This window comes from Parambassis ranga, chromosome 12 (genome assembly GCF_900634625.1).
Source record: "Parambassis ranga chromosome 12, fParRan2.1, whole genome shotgun sequence".
Lineage (NCBI taxonomy): Eukaryota > Metazoa > Chordata > Actinopteri > Ambassidae > Parambassis > Parambassis ranga.
The window spans coordinates 16107560-16129728 of NC_041032.1; the positions used below are offsets into that span (position 1 = coordinate 16107560).

A 22169-nucleotide genomic window follows, 5' to 3' on the forward strand; every position below is an offset into this window, starting at 1 on the left:
AGAGTTCAGGTGAATGGTAAATGTCTGTACGTTTACAGCGCTTTTCTACCTACAGGTACTCAAAGAGCTTCACACTACTTCACATTTACCCTTTTCACACACACAAGCACACACACTTAACTTAGGGTTAAGTGTTTTGCCCAAGGACACACGGGCCTGCGGCCAGGACAGAGGATTGGACCAAACGCACGGTTAGTGGACAACCGCTCCACCAGCTGAGCCACAGCCACCCGAAGAGGTGAATGATGAAGACCCTTTGAAAATAAAACTGCATCCACTTAACAGGTTTAGCCGAGTTCAGCTCAGTGTGAAGACACAGACAGGAAAAAATATTTATAGGTATAAGAGCAGTAAACATGAAATGCAGGAGCAGCATCATCAGAGCTTCTCAGGCTGCAGGGAGCTCCACAGAGGACGTCCAGGCCTGTCTGAGAGCTGCTGGAGACAGCATGAATAACATGTGATGCTAACTGATCTATCATTTGTCTGTCTATCAATCATATCTGAGGGATTCAGCCTCCTCGACCAGCAAACACAAAGAATCCATTCAAAAAGTTTCAGAAGTGTCCACATACTGCCCCCCCCCCTCACCCTCCCTCCCTCTCCCCCCACTGTCCACTCACACAAAGCCTAGGGTCAGAGTGGGTCAAGCCCACTGGTGACATCTGCTAATTGTCCTGATGGGCCGGCCTCTCAGCTCCTCTCAATACCAGCCGCTCTGTAGGTGTCTGCTGCTGGGAGCTCGCTGGCAGCTGCCACCTCCAGGATGCACCTCCACAGGAGGACATGCATCATCTTCCTCATCCTCATCATCATCGTTCAAATTATATCAAAAAAAGTTTAAAGCTGTAGCTGTTATTTTCTGCTGACCTACATCCAGCAGCTGAAAGCATCACCCCATGCTGGTGCAGCCCACAGCAACATCAGAACTGTCCCTTTAAGTCACTGATAAAGACGTGGTGTAACCTTTACTCTGCATGTCTTCACATCTCACTTCACTGACATCAAACTGGTCTGAATCCAGTCAGAAGTACAGGGAATGATTTGTGTTCTGGGCCCCCTGCTGTTCATTTCTACGTCCTTCCACCTCCAGCTCTACAGAATGTTTTCATGTATTGATCAATTAACAACGAAATTGGATCTAGTGGTTGGATCTATTTTCAGAAAGCATGGTGTCACATGTCACTGTTATGCTGATGACTGTCAAATTTATCTGTCACTAAAACAGGGAGAGGCTGCTTGTGTAGACAAACTTTTAGAGTGCATTGCAGAGATTAAGGCATGGATGTCATTAAACTTTCTCAGCCTGAATGACGAAAAAACTGAAGTCATGTTGTTCGGCCCTTGTGATGCCTCCAAAACTCATGTGGATCTGGGTCCTCTGAGTCGACATGTGACACAGACAGCCACAAATCTGGGGGTAAAAATGGACAGCGGTCTGAAATTCGATGTGCAGATCAAATCAGTTGTCAAGTCCAGTTTTTATCATTTACGACAACTAGCCAAAGTCAAGCCATTTTTATCAAGACATCACTTTGAAATTTGGATCCATGCTTTTATCTCATGTAGACCGGACTCCTGTAATGCACTTTATGTTGGGCTCAGCCAGACGCTGCTGTCTCGTCTTCAATTAATTCAAAACGCTGCAGCCCGACTTTTAACAGGGACCAAAAAAAAGTGAGCGCATCACTCCGGTTTTAGCTTCCATTCATTGGCTCCCAGTGCATTTTAGGATTGATTTTAAAATTCTTTTATTTGTTTTTAAATGTCTTCATGGCCTCGCCCCACAGTATCTGTCCGACCTGCTTCAGCCATACACTCAGCGCTCTCTCAGGTCGGCAGATGAGTCTCTTTTAATAGTCCCACAAACAAAGAAAAATCCAGAGGTGATCGTGCTTTCGCAGTCACTGCCCCCAAACTATGGAACAATCTGCCCCTGCACATTAGGCCGGCTGACTCTCTTGCAGCTTTTAAATCCTCTTTGAAAACACACCTTCTCTCTTTGGCTTTTAACTCAGTCTGAGCCGTTGACTTTTACTGTTTTATGTTTTTACTTTGTTTTTATTGTTTTTTATCTTCATGTGTTTTATATGCTTTTGTATTGGTGGACTGGCCAACTGGGTTGATTTTAAAGTGCTCTATAAATGAAGTTGAGTTGAGTTGAGTTGAGAAATGTGCAGAAACACAGGGACGAGTGTGAGAGGAGTGTTTCTGGACGTGGACAGTCATCACCTGCATACCTGTCTGTCAAAAACACTCACTCTGTTGATTTAAAGGTGCTGGCTTTGGCTTTATGATGATATTTTCTCCCACAAAGATCAATAGAATTATTACTTTAGCACCAACTAAACAAAGCAGTCAATGATTAGTGCTGGGAGCTGCTGATCTGCCCTGAGCTGCCTGAAGTGTCCTCAGTGGTCAGATGGCCTCAGCCTCCATAAAGCTGTCTGCTAATTAAACCTGCTCTTTGTGAGGCCTCTCTGGACACAAGCAAGGAAAACTTTCCCTTTGATGAGTCCATCAATTAGCATCACAAGCCGCCTTCACGTGTCCCACCGGCGTAAAATCTCACATTTGCAAATAATGACAAGCGCGGCCACAAAGAGGAACACGGAGCCGCAGAAAGAGGGCACATTTTAACCAGATGCCGGGCAATAAATAACCGAGTCCGTGCGCCTCCAGCTGAGAACGCGCATTTGCATTCTCAAGTGTCCGCACAGGGGGGTCCCACGGGCCCGGAGCGTGTCCGCGCGTCCCTGCGCAGGAGGACTCTGTGAATGAAATGTAAATGTGCGTGAGCGCAGGCCGCGTATATAAAGAGCGGAGGCGCACAGCCCGGCACCGACCAGGCCCACAGAGAGCCGCCATGCAGCCGTCCGCAGAGAAGAGGCCCCCCAGCCACAAGACGCCGTTTTCTGTGGAGGACATTCTGGACCCGAGAAAGTTCACACGGAGAGCGAACTGCGCAGAGGAAGCAGGTGAGCCTGGTTCTAAAATCACATGGTCATCAGTGTGATCGATACACAGTCCAGAACCTTCTCAGTGCACGTGGTATTTTTTTTATTTATAATTTATTTTCCTTTTCCAGGACTTTATGACGCTGGAGATGAAGCCAGACAGCTGCAGCGTTCCCCGGCAGGTGAGGCCTGCAGCAGCCCGGAGGACAGGCCTCAGGGCTCCAAAGAGAAGAGCCGCCGGTTCCGCACCGCGTTCACGCTGCAGCAGCTGCAGGTGATGGAGCACAGCTTCCAGAGGAGCCACTACCTGTCGGTGCTGGAGCGGCACGCCATCGCCTCCGCGCTGCGCCTCTCCGAGACCCAGGTGAAGATCTGGTTTCAGAACAGACGCACCAAGTGGAAGAAGGAGCGCCTGCAGGGCGGGAGGGAGGCGGAGGAGGAGGCGGAGGAGCAGCACCTCGGGTTCAGCGCCTCCTCGTTCTCCTCCTCACACCCCGCGGTCTCCGCGCTCTCCTACAGGCCGCTGTGCTGCCAGCAGCGCGCTCCGCTGCAGCTGTTTGCGCCGCTGGTGCCATTTCACCACCATTATTACGCATGATGCGTAAAAGCGCGCAGAGAGACTGATGGACACGTTTACCAGCAGAACAAAGGATGAACTATGGCACTAATATTCATATTTATAAGAGGCCACAAAGGGACTGAACATGAGACACTATGAAATATTTTTACATGTAACTTATTTTGATAAACTTTTTATAGAAGCCTGTTTGTTCTGTGTATTGTGCCAGAAAACAACAAGAAGCCGCCTCAAGATAAAATATACAGCAAGAATAAAGGCATATATTTTATACTAATACAGATGCTGCTGTGTTTGACTGGTTGTGGTGATTTTACGGTGGTTTGTGTGTCAGTGAGGCTTCAGAGCTGCTCCGAGCTCACGGCTAATATCTCAAACAAAGAAGCATTCGCTGAGTATAATGGAGGAGCAGAGGAACAGAGGCATGAACAGGAGGGTGTTCTCTGCTTCATTCTAAACTGAGAAAAGAAAAAGCAGCAGAATCTACATAACCTGCTTCTAAGAGCACAGAGCGGCCATTAATCTCATTTCATTCATCTGAAACATAACTGTGAGCTCACATCTTCACAGCCGTCTGAACAAACGTTGCTGCAGAAACACAACCTCATGGTGGCACCAGAGGAAACACAAGTCTGCAAAACACATTTGTTCCACTAATGCAGTCACAGGTCAGTGTGTGTGTGTGTGTGTGTGCCATGTCCTGTCCAACTAAAACGTCATGACACACATTGAACTACACAAACATGCTTTAAAGAAGCAAACTTTTGACTCACACTCAGCCCCCACCCCCCCACCACCACACACACACACACACACACACCACATCTGTATGTGTTCTGTTATCATGACTTGTCAGGAGCTGCTTAACTCGCCTGCCTCTCTATTTAGTTTCATAAAATGAAAAAATCATTACAAAAAAAAAAATCCAAAGCTGGAGAACAAATGAACTTTGTCTAGACTTTTCTTTCAGATGTGAGATGTCTTCACACAATAAAGACACAACCTAACATCAGAAGAAACCCTCAGAAGATGAGTCTCTGCAGCACCTCCATCAATGAAGTATTAAAAACAGATGGAGGCAGACGAGGGGAGATGGAGGAGGCTATTGTTACACACGCACACACACAGGGTTAGCACGAGCTGGGAAATGAGTCAAAGTCTAATGGAAACAATTTGAAGGTATTTTTCCGTGCAGTCTGCAGAACTCCAAAGAAAACAGGTTTTAAATCATAAGAGCCGAGTGTGTGCTTCCTGTTAGTCTGTCAGCAGAGCTCAGCTTCTGCAGATGTCAGACAGACAGATGGCCACTGAGAGGCTAAATGTTAGCATCTTAATTAGCAACAACATTTTTTTGGGGAAAATTCTTTACAATCTGTCACAGATCACGAGCTGCCCCTCTGCACGACGGAGAATTGTCCCCCTTTGTAAACGTCTTGGCACATTTGTGATGTGTTCTCTTCACCATATGTTACTGAAAAGCCTCAGGGTCGGGTTTCCTCCCAGAAGGTTCTACAGCAGCAGACGTGATGTGTCTGCAGAACTCTTTGATGCAGTTTGATGAAGCAGCAGCACGGTCACTGCTGCTTCTTTGAAATCTTCTCTCCGGCTCCTTATCACTCTGTGAATCACTCAGAGTTAGAAGCTGCTCCCTCCTCTCTGTTCTTCCTCTGACTCCCCCCTCCCTCGTAGGAATGCCACAGATGCTCCTCCCCTCTGCTGAGAGATGGGTGAGGGGAAAAAAGGGGGTGAAGGGCCATGAGGGAGAGATGTGACGGAGGAGGAGTGTGTGGCTGCTGAAAATCCAGTCCAGACAGATGCATTTCCTCCTCTGCAGCGCAGCCAGCAGCTTCTTCTGAGGACCTCCTGTTCTTCTCTGCACCTCGTTCACGTCCCTGTGAGGAGCTCAGTCTGCCGAGGCGTCTGCAGGTCAGAGGTGACTTCTTTTAACAGATAGGGGGATATTCCTGGGCTGCTCGGTGCCATCCTCGTCTTCATCAGAGAGATGAGGGCCGTGTTGCTGGTCGTCTGGGCTGCTGTGGCTCTGAGCTGCTGCTGCCTGGTCTGTGCTGGAGAGGACACGAAGAAGGACCGGGGGTCGGTTCAGGTGAGGCCGGACCAGAGCAGGAGAGAGGGGGAGATGGAACTGTCAGACGAGCCGGCTGCAGAGGTGGAAGAGGAGCAGACGAAAGCAAAGAAGAAGAAGACACCCGAGGAGATAGAGGCAGGTACGTAAGAGCGGCGTGTGCACAGCTTCAGCCTGTTTGTGTCTGTGAGGAGACGGAGCAGAAAGCAGCTGCTCTGACAGCACGAGCCGCTCCCCCTGCAGGAGCCCCGGACCTGTGTGAACACTGTTAGCTGCAAACAACCACAAGAAAACGCACACACACACACACAGTGTTTCCACTACCACTTTCCAGCAGACAGGATTTATGAGACGGCCCACTCTGCACTGATGTTCTGAACGTTAACTTTCCGCTGCATGAGGCAAAACCGCAGGCCGAGCAGCCGCAGCGCCTCATGTGCGGCTGATTCAGGTCACACAAACAGCCGTAATTAACAATTCCAGAGAGTCACAGCTGCTCACAGACACAGGGTTCATGATCAGGAAGATCTCCAGCTCTGAGAATCCTTAAAGTGAGGGCTGTTACTCAGAACTTCACTGCTGAGCTCCTCAGGTGTCAGGATCAGAGAGGACAGATGACTCCACCTCCACAGTTCACTGCTGCTGTTTGGACTCTGTGAATGTCAGACACACATCAGGGTTTGGTTTGATGCAGAGAATGATCTACAGTGACTCAGCATCAACATGTTTATCCAGATTAAGATTTAGTCGTCTCTTTAAAACACTGAACTGCTTTTGTTTTGCAAAACACACAAAGGAGTCTCCTCCACCCGACTTCCTCCCAACAGAACCGATTCAACCTCCATCCAACAGCACCGCCAACACTAAATAACTTCAGGGAGGGGCGGGTTCTGTGCTACATGTCGGTTACAGAGGAGGTGGATGAAAGAGAATCACTGGAGGCGGGAAAAAAAGAGTCCACATCAGGAGTTCAACTCAGCCTTTAACGTCTGAAATGAGAGGTTTTCAGTTGAATATTACAGAGAGGAAGCTCTTCAGTGGTTTTACTCCACCTTCATTATATAACCACACACACACACACACACACACACACACACACAGTGGGCTGCTTGTTTTGTTTCCTGATGTTCCACTCACTCAGCGTCTGTGTGGCTGCTCCTCATCACTGTGAATGTGCACAGAGAACTGTCAAACAAACACTGTTCTCCAAATGTTCACCGCGGATTATCTTATATTCATTCCATTCCATTAAGTGTCTGTCTGTGGTCACCTTGTGTGTGTCTGTGGTCACCTTGTGTCTGTCTGTGGTCACCATGTGTCTGTCTGTGGTCAGCATGTGTCTGTCTGTTATCATGTGTCTGTCTGTGGTCACCTTGTGTCTGTCTGTGGTCACCTTGTGTCTGTCTGTGGTCACCTTGTGTCTGTCTGTGGTCACCATGTGTCTGTCTGTGGTCACCATGTGTTGGTCTGTGGTCTCAGCAGCAGCCGTTGTGTTACTGTTGTGTTACTGTTTCATCAGTAAGATTGCTGCTGTGTGTGTCTGTGTGTTTCTGTGTGAAGCCAGAGCAAAGAAGGCGGCAGAGAAGGAGGCCAAAGCCAAAAAACAGAAAGCTCCCAAACCCACCAAAAAACCCAAACCCCCGAAGCCCACCAAGAAACCCAAACCGCCAAAACCAACAAAGAAGCCCAAAGCACCCAAACCCACCAAGAAACCCAAGGCAACCACCACCACCCCAGCAGCGCCGGACATCCGGCGGCCCTCGCAGGAGGAGGAGGAGGAGAGGCTGCTGATCGAGCTGGGCCTGGACAGACGTACGTATGTGTTCACATTTCTGTCGCCAGTTTCTGAAACTCACTCAGCAATGACTGGCTCCTCCATCGTTGTTTTCGCAGTGATTCTCCCTCCGAAGGAGCCCGTTGAGCCAGACCTGGGTAAGACTGAGCTGGACCCCGACTACTGGGACGCCAGACGTAAGTTCCCTCAACATGGACTCATCTAAAGCCAAAAGTTCTTCATGAAGCCTTCTGTGGCGGGGCTGCTGTCCTTCATTAAATTTAGAGATTTATTATTTAAATGTGTTCAACAAGAGAACAGAGAGACTATCGAGGCACACAGTGAAGGATTCCTCCAGCAGGGAGCTAAAAATGCCTCAAAGCCGATGAAAAGATCATAAAACACAGAAATTTACGGCATTCTTCTGTCATGGCGACTCTCCAAAGTGGATATTTGGAGTCTGAAATGAACACATGGTCACCAAATGACATCCAGGAGACGGATTGTAGTGACTCAGAATGAAGTCCTGGTTCAGAGCCATTAAAAGCGGTTTTTACTCGATGACTTCCAGCCTCTTTCGTGAAAACAGAATTAGCAGAAAATGGTGTTTGTGCTTCACAGATGAGGTTCCCGGTGGACACCCTGACATCAAGAAGACCACGACCACAGAGGCCATCATGTACATACCAGGTACCACCTGCCACGCTGACCTTTGGTTGGTGCGTGACTGGGTGCAGAAGCACTGACAGTGAGGTTTGGTTGTGTTTCAGAGGAGACCACCACCGTCCCCTACATCGGCCCCTGGTACGAAGAATACGACTACGCTGACCGTACGTTAAAAAACATCAAAGTGTGCACTTTGTCCACATGAAGGGACGTAAGCAGGTCCATTTGGGACAGTTCTGTGGACGTCACATGGGTTGGGATAAGGAAACATGGCGCCGGCTGTAGTGCCTCTGTCAAAACAATGACCTCACCTCACCTACACCTCATTTTAATTCTGAGTCTCTGTCCACAGTGGCGGCTAAAAAACAACAAGAAGAGGAGGAGAGAGCTCGAAAGGAAAAAGCAGAAAAAGGTTTGTAGCTCTAATAAATACACCACATGAAGACCTGCTCCTCCACCCGAACACACTCCATCCTGCCTGCAGCCAGAGAGCAGGCAGAGTGTGTGCAGAACCACTCAGGTTCAGACAGAAATCAGCTGCAGGAAGCTGCAGGTCAGACAGAGACTCTGAGTGTTGGTCATGTGACTGCTGCAAGCATGTGACTCCATCATGGCGTCCTGCTGGGTGCTGAGGAGGACAGGACCTTTAGTGTTTACTGAATCTTGTTGGCGTGAACTCTTTATTTCTGGAGGAGTTAAATTGGTGAAAATCTTGTTTAAAACTTCAGTTCAGCAGGAGGAAGGAGGAATTCCAGCCAGTCTCCTGCTGAGGTCGTTATATAAAACTCAGGCAGCAGCTGGTTGATGTTATGATATCAGGAGGCCGAGGCTGAGAACATCAGTTTGACAGAATTACACAACATCATCTCGTAACAGAACTCTGGAATCCAAACAGACTGCACTGACCCATATTCCAGACATGAAGGTGGACGGCACATATGGAAGTGCTTTGTGTGGAGGTGGTTGCTGGCCGGAGAGCGGTCCGTGTAAAAACATGCTCTGACACACTGTTTTCTCGTTATGCTCTGAAAGCCGAGCGGCTGAGGAAGCAGTGGGAGGAGGAGGAAGAGGAGAGGCTGAGGAAGATTTCAGTGCCCGCTGCACCGAAAAGTAAGTTTTTAAAAGTTGGTGTTGTATTTTCTCATCACACAACTCTTCATCCCGTCTGTGTTTGGGTTCCTCTCAGAGTGTCCTCCTCTGGGTCTGGAGTCTCACCGGGTGGAGGACGACCAGCTGCTGGCGTCTTCTCAGTCTCATCATGGCTTTGTGGCTCAGAGAGGACGCCTCAACATGCAGGTACACCTGCACAGGACACATGAGGCCAGCGGTGGCCTCACGTGAACTGTGCTTGGAGGCTAAAGACACTAATGAGCATGTGCAAACTGTGAGAAGGAATAACCTTTCATACCAGCAGGGGGCAGTGCTCTGTCCTCGTCATACAAAAAGAGGGAACAGGAGGAGCTAGGACTTAGAGGTGGATGGGTTAGTCTTCAGTACTTGGGCTCCAGCTCCTTCAAATTACACAGCAGCAGCAGCAGGACAAGATTCCCTCACATGTCCTTCATTCCCATGGCAACAAAGGATGCATCAGGCGAACCTTGTTGTTAATATTATATGATCATTAATAAAAACAGAAGCTCTGCCATCCTCCAAGGTATTTGGAGTCTGTGTCCTTTGAAGGATGGTGCCCTCTGCTGGGACAGACCTGTGACCTTACTCCTGTGTGCAGGCCTCTGACAACGAGGACGACCTGTACGGCGGCGCCTGGTGTGCGGAGTCAGAGGAGCGTAACCACTGGTTTGAAGTGGACGCCCGCAGAGAGGTGGAGTTCAGCGGTGTCATCACTCAGGGAAGAAACTCCGAGCAGCAGTGAGTCATTGGTCATGCCCGCCATGCCTCATATCTAACCCCAAACAAACCTGGACTCCTTTCTCTTGTTTAGGGAGGACTTTGTGTCATCGTACTTTGTGGCCTTCAGTAACGATAGCCGTGATTGGACGGTGCTGCACGACGGCTACGCTGAATGGGTGGGTGGAAACTGAACACAGCTAATGAACCCCATCACACACCCCATCATCACCGCCGCACGTCTCCTTCCTCTCCTGCAGCTCTTCTACGGGAACGTGGATAAGGACACACCGGTGATGAACCAGTTCACCTCACCTGTGGTGGCGCGCTACATCCGGATCCTGCCGCAGAGCTGGAACGGCAGCTTGTGTCTCAGAGCAGAGGTCCTGGCCTGCCAGCTTCCCAGTGAGTAACACCACCGGCACAGGAAAGTCCCAAAAACCGAGGCAGGATTATCCTGAAGATGTGTAGTCAGGTCACAAACTGACAGGTCCTCTTAATTTAGAAGGTATGGACATTTGGTCATTTGATGACCTGATGAATCACAGCGGCCTCATTCCACAGAGCGCTGCGTCACCTCCTGCTGGAAGACTCAGACTAAACCCCTGCCAAAGGAGGGAGTGTTTCACCCAACAAATAAAAGTCTGTTTCACAACATGAAGCTCATAACCTCAGAGCTCAAACATGTGTTGCATAACCACAACACCAGCCAAGAGTTTCCATCGTTAGCAGCGTTAGCAGTCTGTACCCTGCTTGTACAGGGTCCCGATGCTTGTACCCTGCTTCTTCTGCCTACTCCACCGCTGGTCCTCTCAGCTCCACTGCTGTGTCTTTCAGGCAGCCACCGCAGTGAGAATGAAGTCAACCCGTCTGACGATCTGGACTTCAGACACCACAACTACAAAGAGATGAGACAGGTTTGACTCCATCAACCATGCAGAGAGCTGACGGCCTGTGTCTGACATGTTTGTTTTTTCCTCCTCCTGTCTGTCAGATGATGAAGGTCATAAACGAGGAGTGTCCCAACATCACCAGGATCTACAACATCGGCAAAAGCTCGCAGGGCCTGAAGATGTACGCCATGGAAATTACAGACAACCCAGGAGAGCACGAGACAGGTGCAGAGTCTTCCTCATGTCTAGACGGGCAGTTGTTTTGGTAGATCGGTGTAAAAAGATGTTCGGATTTTGTCTCCAGGTGAACCCGAATTTCGCTACACGGCTGGTCTCCATGGTAATGAGGCGCTGGGTCGAGAGCTGCTCCTGCTGCTGATGCAGTTTTTGTGCAAGGAGTACAATGATGATAATCCCAGAGTCCGCCGCCTGGTGGACGGAGTGAGAATTCACCTGGTGCCCTCGCTCAACCCTGACGCTTATGAGCTGGCCTACGAAATGGTATTCATGCAGGTGTTTGAAAGACGCTTTTAAGACTTCTTCCACAGCTGACATGAAACCTCTTCGTCCCGTCTTCCAGGGCTCAGAGATGGGGAACTGGGCGCTGGGCCACTGGACTGAAGAAGGTTACGACATCTTTGAGAATTTCCCAGACCTCAACAGCATCTTGTGGGGTGCCGAGGACAGAGGCTGGGTCCCTCGCATAGTGCCCAATCACCACATCCCCCTTCCAGAGAACTTCCTCAATGGCTCTGTGAGTTTCTTTACCACCAGGACAGCCATTTTTTTCTTCACACTTTAATTCCAAACCAGCGTTGACGAGTTTCTCGGTGTCCTGATTCCTCAGCTTGCAGTTGAAACTAAAGCGATAATTTCCTGGATGGAGCGCACGCCGTTCGTGCTGGGTGCCAACCTGCAGGGAGGAGAAAAACTGGTGGCGTATCCGTTCGACATGCAGCGTCCACCGATCTCTGTAAGTCTGTTTCCAATGAAGCACCAGACACCTGTTCCTCACGTCATCATAACTCAGTCCTGTCTTTGATTTTGAAGCTGGCGGACAGCCGGCGGTGGAGAACAAACGCTGAGATGAACGAGGAGACCTGGGCCCGGATCCAGCGGCAGAATGAAGGAGCTCTGAGGGAGACGCCGGATGACGCCATGTTCAGGTGGTTGGCGATGTCGTACGCCCACAGTCACCTGACCATGACGGAGACCTACAGGGGCTCCTGCCATGGTGATGATGTCACTGGGGGGCAGGGTATTGCCAACAGAGCCAGCTGGAAGCCAGCAGTGGGCAGTAAGTGAAAGCTCAGAAAGTATTCTGGCGTTTCTGCAACATTTGGAACGATGCTTTTCTTTGTCTTTCTTCCTGCACAGGTATGAACGACTTCAGCTACCTGCACACCAACTGCTTCGAGCTCTCCATCTTCTTGGGCTGCGACAAGTTTCCTCATGAGAGCGAGCTGCCTCTGGAGTGGGAGAACAACCGTGAGTCTCTGCTGAGCTTCATGGAACAGGTAGAAACCCGACTCACACCCATCCAGATGGTGCTTGTTGCATGTTGACACTCTGTTGCCACCTGGTGGAAGCAGACAGTGATGCAGGCTCTACAGGTCCCCTCCACAGACTGTACAGAAACATGGGGGAGCCTTCTTCATCCAAAGGTTTACAGAAGATCTTAGGAGGACCCAACTAATCCAAAAATAATCCAAGAGGAGCTTCAGTGGAGCTGAGGGTTGTGGGAAATTTCACAACTCCTCGACCCGGCCAGGCTGTAAACATGAATAAATAAATGAATGAATGTTATTTATGATTTAAAGTTTTTAGGAGTCGGCCTCTGGTGGACACTGAAGGAACTGCAGATTTAACTCTGTGTTTACCTGTGCAGGTTAATCGAGGAATAAAGGGTGCTGTGAGGGACACTGAAGGAAATCCACTGGCTAATGCCACCATCAGTGTGGAGGGGATCCGCCATGATGTCAGGACCGGTATGATGTGAGCAGCCTGCATGTTTCAGGTTTCTGGTTCTGATCCGTCTGAGTGATCTCTAACATCTTTCAGCTGCCGGGGGGGATTACTGGCGTTTGCTGAATCCCGGAGAGTACAGGGTCACCGCCAAGGCCGACGGCTACACCCCTCAGACCCGACTCTGCATGGTGGGCTACGACTCCGGGGCCACATCCTGTAGCTTCACCTTAATCAAATCCAACTGGGACCGCATCAAGCAAATCATGGCGCTCAACGGAAACAGGCCCATTCGACTGGTCACCAAGAATGTGGTGAAAGCGACGCCGAGCAGCACCACCGCAGCTCCCAGCGCCGCCACAGAGATGGACGAACACGCCAAGGCTCAGAGGGCAGAGCGACTGCGGCGGCTGCGGATCCTGCGCTTGCGCAGGCTACGTCAGCAGAGACTACGTGGAGGTCTCAGTACCACACAGGCTACGACAACAACAACAACAACAACAACAACGACAACAGCACCACAAGCCGAGAGTACCACCTCCTGGTACGACTCCTGGTTTCCTGTGGACAACTGGTCAACAGAGAACCCGTTCGAGAGCGTCAACTTTGACTCTGGTCCCACACAGGACTATCCCTTCGAATACACTATTGATTGATTACTACACACAGTCTGTTATACTAATCACCACAACACCACAGCTTTAGACACACACAGGTTTGTAATGGTTAGCTGTTGTTAGACTCTGTGAACGGAGGGTGGAGATTCTTTAAACCTGGAGTAGAAGGCCTCTGCTGAGCAGAGATGATCCACAGCACGCGCACACACACACACACACACAGGATTACACACCATAATAACAAATCTATGAGTATCTGTCTCTTGTCGGCCCTGCAGTGTGATCGCTGGCCTCAGTTAAACTGATTTATTGTACTGCCGGATGCTTTTAATTAAAAATGAACTTATTTTCTAAAATATCTGTCATACGTGTCACAAAATGATCAAATGAATGTTTGAAGCAGGAAAATAAACATACAGGGAGGAGCTGGAGTGATGTCAGGAGGACAGTCAGACCGTGGAGCTGAGGGAAGCTCAACAGGAACAATCGAGGTCAGCAACATGAAGCAAATGGTCCTCAGCCGGCGAGAACACGAGACAACACTGGACAACAGAAGAAGAAGACGAAGACGGCTTGCTGCCACGTCTAGACGGTCACCATGACAGCATGGCTCCACCCTGCCTGTCTGCTGTGATGAGGTGGAGCAGATCTTCTTAGTACTCATTCAACAGCGTGACAAGTTAACGGCACCAAAACGGTGGAAAATCTCTGAGGAACGCGTCCTTTTCCTTTCAGGACTTTTAGTTTAGCATTGACAGAACAGCAGGTTTTTATCACAGCACCGACTCTGGTTTTTGAGAAGAGATTTTTATTCTAATAAACATTTTAAAGTCATACAGAACATATTTCAACACACTGAACCTCGGGTGTAACGTGTTTGTGTTTCATCCAGTCCACATAAATCAGCTTTGTCCGTCCATTTTGTCCGTCTAACTGCAGCAGAGTCCGTGTGTGTCACGTTTGTCTCACCTGGACCGTCGTCCTGCAGGTGAGACATCCAGCTCTGACAGTCAGCTGAAGTCCGGCAGCTACGACTTGCCTGCTTTGCCTTTTCTGTTTCTCCCTCCGGTGTAATGGAAACTCTTCAGCGGGTTCTTCCCCTTGACGTTTTTCTAAGAAAAGACGCCATTTTAGGTCGAGGAGGTAAGAGGACACCCAGAAATATGACCGGTCTGACCCACAGGCAGCTAATAATTACTACTGAAGGAACATTTTCTTCACATTTGCAGAAGCAGAAGCGTCTTTGTGTGTAAACACAGCATCCTCACCTTGAAGCTGCTCGTTATGACTCCGCCTGGTGTGGATTTTTCCCTCCTCCTCCTCCTCCTGCTCGACAGCGGATTCACAACTCCTCTCAGTGTTTCAGGGACTGCAGGACAAAACACAAACGTCACCATCAGAGATGAAGATCTCCGTCAGATCCCTGCGACACTTCGGTTTGTGTGAGAGCTCCGTCTCACCGAGGTAATCAGGTATGTTCTTCAGGTGCGGCTTGACGACGGCAGGATGGAGGTCTTTGTCGTGTCTGAGCAGCTGCAGATCTCTGGGGTTGTCCTCAAAATACGTCTGAGTGACAGCAGAGACATCCAATCAGAACGCGTCATGCACGCCTTCCTTTACTGACCGTGCTTTGGGAGCTTCTCTCACCTTCAGCTTCTCTGAGTTGAGCAGCTCCTGTTTGATCTCCTTCAGCCGGGCCTCCCTCACCGCCTGCTTCGTCACCGAGCGCATGGCGTCCTGCACGCACACCGAACATCACCGCTGGTTAAAGTCAGCTCCTCTGAACAACAGAGGAGGCAAATAACAGAGGACACTCACCCTGCAGCGGTACCTGAAGCCTTCGATCTCTTCCATCCTAAACTCATAAGGCTTCAACACAGATTCACTGTTATCTGAACACAAACAGAGCGTAAACACAGAGTCCCACACCTCTCACACCTCACAACAGGAAGCAGCACAACCAGAGAGCAAACAATAGGAGCAACAGCTGCACTGAACGGTGTCTGTTATTTGAAAGAGTACCTCCTGTTAGAGCCTCCTCCACCTCAGACAGCTGGTGCATCTCAGTGTGAGAGATGAAAGACAGAGCGGTGCCCGGGTTGTCTGCTCTCGCCGTCCTACACAGTCACAAACAAAGACACTCGTTCATATCAAAGGTTCCCAGACGATGGGAGAAGAACTGCAGCCGTGCTCACCTTCCAACTCTGTGAATGTACGACTCTACAGATGTGGGGAAATCGAAGTTGACGACATTGGCAACATGTTGGAAGTCCACTCCTCTGGAGACGCCGTACTCTTTGTCTTTAGCCCTTTGAGAAGACGTTCTGAATGAGTCACAATGTCTGAACCGAATAAAACCTCCAAAAAATAAAGAGTTCACTCCAACAAGACTCAGTACAAACTAAAAGTCCTGTCCTCCTCAGCAGCCAGCAGGAAGCCATGATGGAGTCACATGACCAACATTCAGAGAGTCTCTGTCTGACCTGCAGCTTCCTGCAGCTGGTTTCTGTCTGAATACCTGAGTGATTCTGCACACACACAATCAAGGTTCTTACTTTCCTTTCTTCTCTGTGCCTTTCTTCTTCTTCTCGTTGCCCGCTGTCGTCTGTGGAGCAGCGGCAGGATCCAACAAACTCTGCTCGTCTGTGGCGATGATGTAGTCATAAAAGCCCTGATTAAACTGTGTGATGATGTGACACCTGCAGCACCAACATGCACAGGAGTAGAAGGAAGTTAAATGGTTGCATAAATATACATTAGAGGGAAAAAACACACTGTCACGCCTCCCCTCACCTGGACTGGACGGGCAGCTCTGAGTTGAGCACGCAGGCGGGGATCCCGAACTGTTCCAGAAAGAGTTTGAGTCGGTAGCACCTCTCCACGGTTCCCACAAACACCAGCGTCTTCCCCTGGACCAGCCGCAGCTTCAGCAGCGTGTAGATGAGCAGGAACTTATCCTCCTCCTCACATTTGATGCTGTACTGCTGCAGCTGGCTGCTGTCGGGCAGCTGGGAGCCCTGAAGCTTCAGGATCACCTGAAGAGGAGAAGCATGCGATTCAGTTTACATGCTCCTTGTCTGGAGGACAAACCAAAGTGGTGAGTTCCTGCAGTTGAAATAATACTTTATGGTGACAGAGAAACTTTCTGTAAAAAGTGACATTACTGGGTTGTGCAGCAGCAGCTCCTTCAAGGCCTGGACATCCTCGTTGAGAGTGGCCGACATCAGGAAGGACTGGTAGATCTTGGGTAGATGGCTGTTCAAACACAGACAGCAGAGGTAAAACCTTGGCCCGACTCCTCTCTTCAGACTGGGGAAATAAATCCCGCTGTTCTCACCACAGTAAGCTCTTCAAGTCGGCCTCGAAGCCAAAAGAGAAGAGCAGGTCGGCCTCGTCCACCACCAGCATCTCCAGGGAGGACTGCAGGACCAGGTTCTGGGCGTTAAGGTGGGCGAGCACTCGGGACGGTGTCCCCACCACCACGTCGGGCTTCTCCATCAGGATGGGTCTGTGTGGAGACAACAGCAGAGCGTCACAGGGCTGCTCAGCCAGCAACTGCAGGTCACTGACAGCGAGCAACGGACCGACCTCTGTGCCGACAGGTCAGCTTTGCCGGAGATGTCTGCGACTCGGACGTCTCTGGAGCAGTACATGGTTAACTGTCTCACCATGGCCTGCACCTGCTGACCCAGCTCTTTGGTTGGAACCAGGATCAGAGCTCTGACGTCCTGCTCACGGACGCTCTGAAGACACAACGACAAACACAACACATCAGTTCTTTCTACACAGCAGTGTCAGTCCTCCTGTTCACTAAGGCGACCAGACTCACCTGTTTGGAGGCCAGAACGCGCTGAATGACGGGCACGGCGTAAGCCGCAGTCTTCCCAGAGCCGGTACGAGCTCGGGCCAAAAGGTCCTTCCCTTCCAGAGCCAGAGGGATGGCCTTCTCCTGGATCAGAGTGGGCTGAGACCAACCCAGGTCTGCGACCGCCTGGGTCAGCATCACAACAGGGAGGTAAATACATTACTACTGTCAGGGGAGCTGGACAGTGAGGGAGTAACGGCGGACTCGGTTAAGTTGGTGACAGCTGGGACCTCAACAGAAACTAGTAGCAGCTGGTTGTTGTGATTTATAAACAAGGGAAACGTGTTAAAGAGGTGTTCTCTCTGCTACATGTATTAGCATGTTAGCAGAAGCTGCTTCTGTGTTTATGTGAAGTTTTAAAACATTAAATCGTTTTTTTTACTCTTCAGCTGAAGCTTCAAAGTTTCTCCGACACTTCATTAACCCTTACAACTGAGGAGAAACAGACGGTTACCTTTAAAAGACGGTCGTCTATGCCCATTTCGTGGAACTGAAGCCTCTCGGCAGCCATCTCTCCACCTCGGTGCGCTCACATGTGCGTCGCAGGATTCTGACGTCACGACGTCTCACGTCCCTCCCCCCCCGGAAAAAAACATTCACAAGTACTAAAATATAATAATAATAATAATAATAATAATAATAATAATAATAATAATAATAATAATAATAATAATAATAATAATCTATACACCATCGAATGCTATACTGTAATTAAATAATTATGTATTAATTAGATACTTCGTAATTAAGTAAAACAAAACTATAGTTCTTACAAAATATTTATCATAAATTAGTCAAGAAAAACTGAGTGGAACATTCCAGAACAGGAATCTAGTTTATTTTAGTTTATTAGTATAATATGTTCTTCGTTTGGCCGGTAGATGGCGCCAAACTCCGTCTGAATTGAACTAAAGCCCACCATTAACAACAAATATCCAAATAACCAGCCCTATCCGAGCAGAACCTCCTGGAACAAACCACGCGGAGGACGGTGGAGCTCTTTGTGCTGCACGGCTGAACATTAGCATCATTATTCATCATAATCAATAAGCCGCTGTGACGGTGGGCAGGTCTGAGCGCGCGGACTTGTTGAGAAGATGGTGCTGGAGGTGGAGGTGTCTGCTGGATGCTGAGCAGCAGCAGCCTCTCCTCCATCCATCCTGTCCATCCCTGACGAGCCAACATGGCCGCGGAGCCGCGCGCCCTGCACAGCCTCTGAGAACCGAGCACCACCCAGGTGAGTAACATGTGGATGTTTCTGAGCGGAACCACGGCGGACACGCGTGTTTTACCCGCGGGCTCAGCCACAGAGACCCAGACTGTAGCGTCACCAGCACCAAGCCACAGGTTGGCTTGGTGTGTGTTATATAATCTGCCATTTAAAACATAGATTAAGTTAATCGTATTCTAATCCGTGCGTTCGTTGCTGTGTGTGATTATCTTCTCAGATTAAATGGCGTTCATGTCCCGGTTCTCCCGGTCCCGGAGCAGCTCCAGGTCTCCGAGCCGGAAGGACTCCGAGCGCGCCGCCCCGAACCTGACGGTGTCTGAGCTGGAGAGGCTGCTGTGCACGGGCAAGACGGCCTGCAACCACGCGGACGAAGTGTGGCCCCGACTCTACATCGGAGACCAGTGAGTCCAGGGAGCGGTGCTGCTGACAGCTCAGTAAACCTGCAGCAACATAATCTGCAGGAATATAATCTGCAGGCATATAATCTGTAAATGTATAAAAGTCTGTCATGTTAGAGGGCCCCTCACGCGTGTTTAAAGCACAAAGGGGTCCCTGTGGAGCTGACACCCAGTCTGGGTTTAGTTGCCTAATGGACAGAAAAAATGAAGACAAGTGCAAGTACCTGTTTATGTGGCAGTGCGCCCCCCTGTGGCTGCACGAGTGAGTGCATGAGTCAAGAGGGTAGTAAAAGAAATGTCTTTATCATGTTTTAAACTGCAGTTCCTCTGGTGTCCACTGACCTCCATGTTCAAATGCCCAGTTTACAGCCTGAAGCTAAAACATGTAGTGCCCTCTAGTGGACACTGATGGAACTGCAGCATGTAGCGCATGTTGCATTCATTCCTCAGCCTCACAGGTTGATGCTTATCATGGATTCTCATCACTCATTCTGTGGAAGAAGCTGCAGTTTCTTAAGTGGCCACTTGAGGGTGGCACCAGGTGGTCACCTCCCACAGACCTGCACGTTAAGACCTGTCATCGTGTCCTCTCCTCTGCAGAGACATCGCCTCAGATCGCCGCGAGCTGGCCAGGCTTGGTATCACACACATCCTCAACTGTGCACAGAGCAAGTGGCGCGGCGGCGCCGAGTACTACGCCGGCATGAACATCACGTACCACGGCATCGAGGCTCATGACTCGCCCACCTTCGACATGAGCGTCAACTTCTATCCTGCTGCTGAGTTCATCCACAAAGCGCTCACCAGTGGAGGTCAGTCTGCAACACCACCCACACAGCTAACCTGACGGAGCAGCTCCCACTGTCTGTGTCCCTGTGTGTGTGTAGGTAAGGTGCTGGTCCACTGCACTGTGGGGGTGAGCCGCTCAGCCACGCTGGTCTTGGCCTACCTGATGATCAGGCAGAACCTGACCCTGGTGGAGGCCATCAAAACCGTCAAAGACCACCGAGGCGTCACCCCCAACCGAGGGTTCCTCCGCCAGCTCAACGGCCTGGACGGCATCCTGAGAGAGAGCCGCAAGACGTCGCCACAGAGCTGAAGACACACACACACACACACACTCACTCCACCTGAGGTAGCAGCCGGTTACACTGAGGGAGCTAACGGACCAGGCGAGGGGAGGGTTCAGTCATTAGACCTTTAGCAGCGTTAGCACCACAACGCTACATAAACTTATCATGAGATGATGAGAGGTGCTGCCAGCATTACAGTCTATCACACAGCCAGCACTGAGCGTGACCCGGAGCTACAAGCCTAAAGGTGGGCTGTAGCTACTTAAAGGACCAGTGTGTAGGATTAAAGGCCCCCTGGTGGTGAGGCTGCAAACTGCAGCGTGAGGGTGGATCTACACAAGTGAAAAAGAAAAGGAACGCCTGCTGTTGGGTCCATTCACACAGGAATAGATATTATATTTATTCAGAGCAGCTGCTTTCCAGCTGCAAACCGCCCCCTTGTGGCACGGCAGACTAATTACACAAACAAAAAGAAACCAAAGCAGAAGCTTTAAATCTCACACACTGGTCCTTTTTATTTTGAAATGTCATCAAAACCAATCAAAAACCTTCAGAGCATTCCAATGAAACCCAAAACAGGAAATAGACGAAACTAGACAGTATCAATGCCCCCTGGTGGTGTTATCGGGGGCAGCAACTACTTATTATTAACCTAAAACAGATGCACTGAACTGATCAGGGCTTGGATACAGGGGGCGCTATGCTGAGCTGGTCTTTATCTAACACAAGTGGAGGTTAAAGCTACAGTGTGGAACTCGTCGCCCCCTTCTGGCAGCGAGAGGCGTTACATTACTGATATGAAGGTAGCAGGTGCATTTAAAACAGGGAGTTTGTCTGTGTTCCTGTTGTGAACATCAACCTGGGACTTTTTTAGTGCTAGCAGTGTGATGTAGCATTTGTGGCTATGGTTGCTTTAGCTTAGCTTAGCACAATTAGCTGCAGTTAAACAGCTGTAAGTGAATTTCCTGCAGCATTAAAATAGAAAAGAGCTACTGTGTTAGCATGATTAGCACAGAAGCACCTAACTTCTTCAAAGCTGTCAAACTTTATTGACAAACCAACAGAAGAGTTTTGCACATGCTGAGCTTCGGTTTTTAAACAATACTTTTCAGATATTTCAGGTAAAAAGTTCTGCACTGTAGCTTTAAACGCACCACAGCCGTCAGAGGGACGAGTTCTTTTGTTGCAGGTCGTCCCTAAAACTTAATTAACATTCATGAAGTGCCCTGAGGAACAGCTGTAGCCCAGGTCTAAACCAGCACAGGTATGTAGCGCGACGCAGGATCTGTCTGTCCACACGTGTCACTCAGTCCAGCTGGACACGTCCTGACGTCCATCACGTCCCCTTTACAGCGACTGTTAGCCGTGCAGTCGCACTCTGAGTGTTAGATGGAGTTCAGACGTACAGTTGGAGACAAAACCACAAACGTGCCCTTGCTAAAGCTACCGACTGCCCAGGCGACAGCAGGCTGCGCGGCGCTCCAGGCGATCAGTGCTGACATCCAAACCAGCTCGTCATGTTTCCTGAGTGTTATTGATGATTACCTCAAGTATCACGTCTGAAACACTTTTTTTTGTGATGTGCGGTCTCCGTCTGTGCTGTTTTAACACCACCATGATACAGAGGAGGAGGAAGAGGAGGGTTCAGTGTACATAAAAACAAGGATTCACCTTTCTGCTGAGATATGGAGCTGGGAATCAATTAGCATAGCTTAGCTAGCATAAGGACTGAAAGCAGGCAACAAAACTGCTAATTTGTTTTTAGCAATAGTTGAGCTAGCATTAGCTCACAAGCAATTTTTAAAGGTAATTTCCTGAGCTAGCTAATATTGTGTTTCCCTCTGGAGTAGCTAGCTGAAGTAGCTAGCTAAATTTTAATTCTGTCTTCTTTCGTTTCCAGTCATACCTCAGCTAAACTAAGCTAAAGCTAACTGTCTCCCAGGTCCATAGTTAACACACATTGCCTTTTAAAGCTAAGGCAGAGCTAGCATCGTGTGCTAAATGATCACAGGTGACTACAGGAGACCCGTCCACGACCCGGTGGACTGCATCATGTAGCATAGACTGTTTTAAAAATGGACGACATGTCACTGTTTAAGCTAGAAGAACACAGCGCTGCTATCTTGTGCTAGCTTGCTAACAGCTACATGACTGTGTTCTGAGATTTCTTGCTAGCATCTTGTTTTAGGTCTGGTTTTAAATGCTAACATGGAGGCGGCGGG

At 49.5% G+C, this 22169-nt stretch overlaps 3 protein-coding genes across 3 annotated transcripts; 2 read left to right on the forward strand and 1 right to left on the reverse strand.

The window, feature by feature from the left end:
• Positions 1-5286: 5286 nt before the first annotated feature.
• Positions 5287-13736, forward strand: aebp1a (AE binding protein 1a). Its single transcript, XM_028418194.1, has 20 exons — positions 5287-5759; positions 7178-7429; positions 7511-7588; positions 8013-8081; positions 8162-8221; positions 8410-8469; positions 9090-9167; positions 9244-9353; positions 9787-9926; positions 10000-10084; positions 10166-10310; positions 10743-10822; positions 10900-11023; positions 11103-11299; positions 11379-11552; positions 11646-11771; positions 11849-12095; positions 12176-12315; positions 12687-12786; positions 12860-13736. The coding sequence occupies exons 1-20, from the start codon at positions 5537-5539 to the stop codon at positions 13417-13419; spliced, it is 3048 nt and encodes a 1015-aa protein (XP_028273995.1). The 5' UTR covers positions 5287-5536; the 3' UTR covers positions 13420-13736.
• Positions 13737-14166: 430 nt separating this feature from the next.
• On the reverse strand, positions 14167-17815 carry ddx56 (DEAD (Asp-Glu-Ala-Asp) box helicase 56). The gene is made up of 14 exons (XM_028418025.1): positions 17700-17815; positions 17210-17371; positions 16969-17123; positions 16718-16888; positions 16545-16635; positions 16174-16415; positions 15936-16079; positions 15576-15689; positions 15403-15497; positions 15199-15272; positions 15028-15117; positions 14841-14946; positions 14649-14749; positions 14167-14492 (listed from the first exon to the last, which is right to left on the reverse strand). Exons 1-14 carry the CDS (start codon positions 17754-17756, stop codon positions 14409-14411), a joined length of 1686 nt encoding a protein of 561 aa, XP_028273826.1. The 5' UTR covers positions 17757-17815; the 3' UTR covers positions 14167-14408.
• A 412-nt stretch (positions 17816-18227) lies between these two features.
• On the forward strand, positions 18228-20912 carry dusp26 (dual specificity phosphatase 26). Its single transcript, XM_028418108.1, has 4 exons — positions 18228-18482; positions 18694-18877; positions 19475-19686; positions 19762-20912. Exons 2-4 carry the CDS (start codon positions 18699-18701, stop codon positions 19971-19973), a joined length of 603 nt encoding a protein of 200 aa, XP_028273909.1. The 5' UTR covers positions 18228-18482; positions 18694-18698; the 3' UTR covers positions 19974-20912.
• The last annotated feature ends 1257 nt before the right edge of the window (positions 20913-22169 follow it).